This window comes from Carassius auratus, unplaced genomic scaffold (assembly GCF_003368295.1).
Source record: "Carassius auratus strain Wakin unplaced genomic scaffold, ASM336829v1 scaf_tig00214598, whole genome shotgun sequence".
NCBI lineage: Eukaryota > Metazoa > Chordata > Actinopteri > Cypriniformes > Cyprinidae > Carassius > Carassius auratus.
This window is the reverse complement of record NW_020527732.1, coordinates 139,072-147,243: the sequence shown is the minus strand read 5'-3', so window position 1 is coordinate 147,243 and position 8,172 is coordinate 139,072. Positions and strand designations below refer to the sequence as shown.

The 8,172-nt window shown below is 35.7% G+C and overlaps 1 protein-coding gene across 2 annotated transcripts; it reads right to left on the bottom strand.

Annotated features, from left to right (window-relative positions):
* Positions 1–1,684: 1,684 nt before the first annotated feature.
* On the bottom strand, positions 1,685–7,523 carry LOC113092457 (gastrula zinc finger protein XlCGF7.1-like). 2 transcript variants are annotated; one of them, XM_026258057.1, is made up of 4 exons: positions 7,476–7,523; positions 7,288–7,324; positions 6,639–6,782; positions 1,685–3,407 (listed from the first exon to the last, which is right to left on the bottom strand). In XM_026258057.1, the coding sequence occupies exons 3-4, from the start codon at positions 6,721–6,723 to the stop codon at positions 2,557–2,559; spliced, it is 936 nt and encodes a 311-aa protein (XP_026113842.1). In that variant the 5' UTR covers positions 6,724–6,782; positions 7,288–7,324; positions 7,476–7,523; the 3' UTR covers positions 1,685–2,556. The 2 variants fall into 2 exon arrangements, with proteins under 2 accessions (XP_026113842.1, XP_026113843.1); XM_026258058.1 differs by having other exon boundaries at positions 6,639–6,767; positions 7,476–7,513.
* Positions 7,524–8,172: the final 649 nt, after the last annotated feature.

Sequence of the window (8,172 nt, the reverse complement as noted above, 5' to 3'; positions counted from 1 at the left end):
TGAATAGACAATTCAGAAGAACAATTTATCTGAAATAGAAATCTCTTGTAAAATTGTGTCTTTATCATCACTTTTAATCAATTAAAAAAATCCTTGCTAAATACAAGTATTAATTTCATTAGGATTAAATTAAATAATCATTTATTTAACAAAAAAAAAAAAATGCTGATCTGTGGATCCTTCAAATTATTCATCAAAAAATGCTGAAGAAAATGTACTCCTCTGTTTTAAATATTGATAATCAGTAAATTAAGAATGATTTCTGATTAATGTGACACTGAAGACTGGACGAATGATGCTGAAAATACACTTTTGATCACAGGAATACATTACATTTAAAAAAAAAATATTCAAATAGAAAACGGTTATTAATAGTAAATATATTTCACAATATTACTGCTTCTGCTGTACTTTGGACGAAATAAAGGCAGGCTTCGTGAGCAGAAGAGACTTATTTCAAAACTATTTTAACAGATTTAAAAAATCTTACTGTTAAAAAACTGTTGACTAGTAGGCTATATAGATTACAGAAATGTTATATCGTAATGTTTTATATATATATATATATATGTGTGTGTGTGTGTGTGTGTGATTTCTGTCCCCCTCACTTCTGAAAAGATGGCTACGCCCCTGCATAACGGCGTCCAGAATATGAAATCTTTATTATATGAGAGCCCACTCCTTTGGTTGAAAAGCAACCCTACACATGGATGGTCTCAGGATGCTTCACTGTTGGCACAACAAAGGACTTATGGTAGTGTTCACCTTGTCTTCTCTGAACAACCGATTTTCCAGATGCCATAAACATTGAGAAGGGAGCTTCATCAGAGAAAATGTGACACTCTGGGACGACCTGAAGTCTTCTTCACTGAAGTTGAACCTCTCTCCTTGAAGTTCTTGTTGATCGAGTAAAAGGTTCTGAAGATTGACAGATAGCTAACAGAAATAAAGCTCCATCACACGTTCTTTGTTGTGCTTATGTGATGCACACTTTACCGTAAAACTGAAAGAAACACAAAAATACAATTTACAAAATGATTTACAAAATAACATGGACATTTTCACATTCACAAACACCCATTTACAGAATTAAACAACAAAATAAACAACCAAATTATGTCTTTGAAGAAAAATGTGACTATGCAACCTTATTAGCCATTAGATCGCGCTATTTTTCAGATTCAAACATCAATCTCTAAACCTCTTAATAATGACCAGCTTTTAATTAAACTAAAACAACATTATTGCAGTCATTTTCAATACGAAATGTATAACTTACTGTCATATCTACTCCAAGGATTAGGGCCGTTTCATAGTCAACGCATCTTTACGCATACGCGTCCCCGAGGCTACGCATCGTTATGCTTCGGCTGCCATTATGCGTCGGTGCGTAGCCAAATGTGTCATCCTAGTTTTTGATACGCGACGCGCCGATTCACGCAATACTATGCGTTGTCGGTGGGGGCGACATTGCAAGTATTGTACATTAATTCAAGTATATTGTGTTTACAGAAGAAGAAGGTTTGAATACAATGGCGGGCGAAGAGTTATACGTATTCATCCACATTTATACGATAGTTCATCAGCAACAGAATACACTCCTCTTCAGTTGCTATTGTGATCTGAATATCACGCCACCCGACTCTACTAATATCACCCGACTCTACTATCCCCTGTTGCGTGAGCGGTGTATTGCATACACGCATCGCCCGTGACGCTTGCATTCACTGTTTAGACTATGAAAGGGAGCGCGTCGCTCGCGATGCTTGCTCGCGTTTCTCGCGTTGACTATGAAACGGCCTTTAGACAGCATCCAAAACGGAGATCACAGAAAACGACTCTTCTTCTATTGTTTTACATGCTTCCTGTTGCGTTCTATTGAGTACTGTAATAACGTTTTTCACCAAAAGGTGTCACACATGAACTACGTATACTAATCAAAATGAAACTAAAGAAAAAACGAATACTGCACAGAACACTAAGGAGCCCCACATATAACATGCAGGGAAATAAAATAGTAGGCTAAATCGTGTGTACAGTTAAACTCTTTTTACACAAAGAACAAAATTAATGTCTCACATCTGCATGACTTTTGAGGTTTAGGTTTCTTTAAGTGTGATGACAGAAGAAACTTCATTAATTCTGTTCATTAATTTATTACTTATTATAAATTTTCACTGGTTTCAAGTAGCTGCTCGCATAAAATTCAAAGCATTAATGTTCGCCTACAGAACCAGCACTGGCTCTGCACCCCTTTACCTAAATTCATTACTTCAGACTTATGTGCCCTGTAGAAGCTTGTGTTCTGCAAGTGATTGACATATCATTGTGCTATCTCAAAGAGGCTCATGTGCATATACCTACCTTCCTACGTGAACTGCGTTAGGCTAACCAAGACTAGTAATTTACACTTATATATTGTTGCTCTTTTGTTAGTTTTGACTGCTTCTATTATCCTCATTCGTAAGACGCTTTGGATAAAAGTGTCTGCTAAATGAGTGAATGTAAATATAACACTGATCACAATTAAATGGACTTCCAGTTTTCTAAACCTTGTCACACTGAGGAACCCTGCAATTTCTTTCCAGAATGAGTTTGCAAATGACGTTTGAAGTCGGTGTGATATGCAAATCTCTTCTCACACTGATGACAGGTGTAAGGCTTCTCTCCGGTGTGAAGTCTCATGTGACTCTTTAAGTTTCCTTTAACTGTGAAATTCTTTCCACACTGAAGGCAGGTGAAAGGTTTCTCCCCAGTGTGAACTCTAATGTGAATCTTAAGGTTTCTATTGTTTGATAAAGTCTTTCCACAGTGATGGCACATGAAAGGATGCTCTCCGATGTGAGTTATTACATGATTCTGAAGGTGTTTATCATCTGTGAAGCTCCTTCCACACTGATGACATAGAAAACAGTTCTCTCTTGAGTGAATCCTCATGTGGCCAGAAAGATTTACTTTAAGCCTGAAGCTCTTATCACACTTATCACATGAGAACGGCTTCTCTCCAGTGTGAATCCTCATATGCTCATTAATTGTTCCTCTATGTGAAAAACTCTTTCCACATTGAGGGCAGGTGTACGGCTTCTCTCTGGTGTGAATTCTCATGTGGCTTTTAAGACTTTCTTTTTGAATGAAACCTTTTCCACAATGTTGGCAGCTGAAACGCTTTTCTCCAGTGTGAATTCTCATGTGAACATTAAGGTTTCCCTTTTCAGTGAAACTCTTTCCACATTGAAGGCAGGTTAAATAAACACTGGTTCCATTCTTTTGAGCACTTTGCTGTGTGAAAGTCTGTAAGCAGTTAAAAGATCTTTCTCCATTCATGAAATCATTTTGTTTCTCAACCAGATCTTTCTCTTCCTTTGAATCATTCCATTCTTGACTCTCCACTTTTGGCAGCATGGAGTCTAAGGCAAAAAAAGACACATAAAAGTTAACTCCAGATTGGGCATTAAAAAAAATCTACTAAGTTACAAATCTTAAAGTCCACTCCAAAGGGAGATATTTCATTTTCTAAAAAAAAAAAAAAAACTACAACAAACAGCTCATTTGGACTACAGCGCTGTTTTCCAGGGTTTTGTGATGTCACAAAGCACCCCATTAGAATATAATTAAAATAATTCCTGCGTACATAAATTTGAATGGTTGGGGGGTGAGGAGGGGCGAGGTCGTGGTTAGAACACTTGGTTGAGAGCATCAGTGCTTCATGTTTTGACATACATAAAGTAATTTATAAAGAACTATTAAAATCGACAGCAATGCAGATTTAAAGTACCTTTGGAATTTCAGAACTTTTGAAATAAACATTACATTATTACCGTTGCACTGATCTGTACATAGTAAATGCAGGTATTTTCAGCTGCTGGAGGGTGTGCCCGAAGCGTGACCGTAGTCAGAAAAGCAGAGAAAATAAATAACGTTTGCTAACGGTCAGCTTACTGTTGTCATGGTACCAAAAACTCAGTATTTGGTACCGATCCCAGTGAAAATCCACAGTTCTCGGTACCAATTTCGGTAACCAAAGCGAAACACAAATATATATATATATATATATATATATATATATATATATATATATATATATATATATATATATATATATATATTTTTACTATACTTTTATTAAATCCAAACTGTGTACATATTTAATTGTAAAGGGCTTTTGGATTTTAAAGCCAAGAATAACAACCAAGTAAAAAAAAAAAATAATAATAAAATAAAAGCCCAGAACTGCTTTTCTGACTGATATGACACAATGTTAACCATTGGTACATTCTCTAGCACGCATATTTTAGATAAAAAATTTATTTAAAAGCATCTGGTGTTTAAAAATGTAACATAATTTTTACCCTAATAAAAGTTATAGGAGCATTAAATAGTTAATAAAGAAACTTCATTCTAATGCTCATTATATTAGCTAACAATGAACCACTCTAATACCAGCGTTAATTTGAATCCGACATCCAAATTAAAATATTTAATACTATTCTTAAATAGTTTCCCACAGCCTTGCTCTTGCATTTAAGATGGCAAATTCCTTCTCTGCCATCAGGAGGAGCTTGTAGAGTGAGAGAGATAGAGGTTTCCCCAGTAAAGGCTGTAATAAAGCAAGCGCCGAGCCTGCACACACAAATGCTGCTCAGGCATTACAGGAAAGATGAAATGAAAATGTCATCCAAAATTTTCTGAAGACAGTCGGATTCCTTCAGAAATACAGTGATATATAAACATTCAACTTTGACACTCATGTTTATTCAACAAAGTCAAAACCTTTTGGAAAATGTGTTTGGGATGAAATCAGTTTTGATATTGTGGCTAGCACCACAAATATATGCTAGAACTTTCATTTTATCTGGGTGTCTGTCTTTAAAGTATTTTGTTAGTTTGGTGTGTTTCCTCCTTTTGATGTTGCCAAGTCTCAGTGCTTTTATGAAGAGAGCGCATCAAGATCCGGTTTGACCGGGTACTCGGTACCACCAGTACATACCGACTTGGTACTCAAGTAGTGGGTCTTCTGACAACACTAGGTTGCCTGTTACATTACAGTACATAAAATTTTACTTTACACATAAACACAGTAGGAGAGATGACGGAGGATGATGGCAAATGATTTGTAGATTTGGCACCACTGACAAAACATCTAATCTTATCAAATGTGTGGTAAGTACTGCTGCTCCATATAAACAGAGTACGTGTGATCACAAATCTGGAAAGTGGAACTGAAACTACAAAGTGATCATACACTCAAAAGCAGTTTCAATGGAAGGCATAATAGCGGCTCCCTGATGGCTGCAATTTATATAGGCCTACAGTTAGGGCTGTGCAAAAAATCGAATGCGATTTTCATGCACATCTCATCAGTAAAGTCGCTCCTTTTATTAGAAGTATTATCTCCAGCACATGTGTTCAGATCAGGGTTGCCAGGTTTTCACAACAAATCCTGCCCTGTTGCTTCTCAAAACTAGTCCAAACTAACCCAATCGCGTTTCCAGGAGGTTCCCCAATAAAAAATTGCTTTCTGGGGTTAAAATATAAGTTTATGGCATGGTTCCCTTGGTAAAATTCGCATTTTAGCGGCTAAATATCACGTTATTTGTATTGGGGTCGCTTCGACCCGCGGACATGAAAAACAACCACAGACTTGGCAACACTGGTTGGCATTTACTACACCGAGCCGTAATTCACTGACAATCTACAAAAAATCGATGTTAAAATCGGTGGCGATTCTTTGTCGATTTTGAAAGCGATTTTGTGTTAGTTGTCGGTAGACTACGGCTCTGTGTAGTAGCAGCCGCTCCACCTGACCCAGTGTTGCCAAGTCTGCGGTTGTTTTTCATGTGCACGGTTTGAAGCGACCCCAATACCAATGATGTGAAATTTAGCCCCTAAAATGCGAATTTTACCAAGACAACCATGCCAAAAAAAAAAAAGTATATTTTAACCCCGGGAAGCAATTTTTTTTTATCGGGGAACCTCCTGGAATCACAATTAGTTTTGGACTAGTTTTGAGAAGCAACAGGGCAGGATTTGTTGTGAAAACCTGGCAACCCTGATCTGAACACACGTGCTGGAGATAATACTTCTAATAAAAAGAGCGACTTTACTGATGAGATGTGCATGAAAATCGCATTCGATTTTTTGCACAGCCCTAGTACTGAAACACCATTTAAGCTGCTCGCCAATCACATTGCACTGGGACAGCTAACAAATCACATCACATTTCGTTTCAAAGGCAGGTCTTCATCAAACCCAGAACTAAATGAGCCATTTGTGCCAAGCTGGGGAGAAAGGCATTGTAATAATTTAAACAATTTAAAAAATAATGTTTTTCGAACCGCCAAGAATGAGTGCATATTCTAGTACACCCCAAAACAACACCAAAACTTTGAAAAAGAGCATAATAGGACCCCTCTAAGTAAAGCATCGTTTGGGCCAAAAAAAGGAAATAATGGTTATGAACAGACAATTAATCAAAATAATCATGACTAATTTTAGACAATTAATCATCAGCCAAATTTTATAATCGTGACAGCCCTAAATATAGATGAATGGTGTTCATTATTTTGAGTTCAGAAGCTCATGATATACATTTCTGTAGAGGATGACATTATAATGACTAAATGAGAATAAAAAACAACCTGTTTGTTCCTCAGTGTCTTCTTGTTTGATTCTGAATGTGTCTTCAATCTTCACGTCTTCACTCTCCTCTTTAATAAACTCCATCTTTATAAAAGTGTGACCTCAGCTGCTTCACCAGGAGTTTTTCTCTGTATTTGGATACACTGTCATGTTTTGAATGAGAATATTTTACAGAAAGAAAAATAAATTCAAACTAAATCTGTAGGTGTGTCTCAATCAGCTCCATAGTTCTACTATCACTGCAAAGGAACACTGCATATTTAGTTACTTTTTTTTATATTTGGTATTTAATGATTTGAATATTACTTTAATAGATTAAGATGTAATGAAAACATTTGTTATTGTTTGTCATATATGTTTGTGTTTTCTTTGCTCTTGTGTGTACACGTTGCATTCGTAGCATTGTGACCAGTGATGTATAATATAGATATAATATATAATATGACATAATATATAGATCAGTGCTTGTGACCAGCAGGTGTCGCCAGCGTTTCGGGACAGCGCATCGTTTTCGCGGAGCAATTTGTTAAATTATTATTTTTTTTAAATAAAAAAAAAAGGCCCCCTTTTCCAACACTACTTGCCACTGTCCAAGTTTGTGTTTACGATAAACTAATTCACGATATAGGGAGCGAATTTGAGACGCACCTTTTCTGTTATTCGTGTGTGACTGTCCTTTTCCCCCCTAAATAAACAACACAAATGATAAATAAAAGCTTACAATTTTACTTTAAATAATAATACATTAATTTTAAAATGCTTGTAAAAACTATAAAATTGGCTAAAGAGTTAAATCGATTCAAATACTTTAAATGTTTTTTTAAAATAAAACAAACCTTTTTTCAGTTGAATCTCAATCGATGCAGAAACCTGGCGCGGCCTTATGACGTCACAAAGCCAAATCAACATAAAAGTCCAACCTAATAGAATGCATGCACTGTCTAAAATCAGTAAAGCGGTAAAGAAAAGCAGTCAAAAATAAATAAATAATAAACAAATAAACCTTACCAAAAAATAACCCGTATGTCATAGTTTTGAATATCCTAAAATAATAATAGTTTCTATTTTAGACTTTCCGTTTATTTATTTATTTATTTTTATTTTTAGGTCTGAAATATTCATAACATAAAAATATGAATCTGGTCAGATTTTAGTTGTTTCTGAAGAGAAAATTGGCCAGAAAGAGGTAGCCTATTCAATGAGAATGAAGAAAATCCTGCTATTTTAGCGATGACTCTTCTAAACACCTCTGATTGGTCAATAGATCTATAAGCTCAACTGCATTGTGTGTGATTGGTTAATGCACAGTGCTGTAAAAACTCATCTGTCTCTTGTTCAGCACCAGCCAGCGAACGCAGATTTGAATTAAGTAGCTGATAATGTGATGCATTAAATGTTGTAATCACACTGGTGTGATTGTATTACATATAAAAAAATATTAATATGACTATTTATGTCTTTTGGAAGCTGCATTCAAAATCCACTTGATTTAAAAATCTGAATTTGAATGGGCATGCAGTTGATCTGGATTAA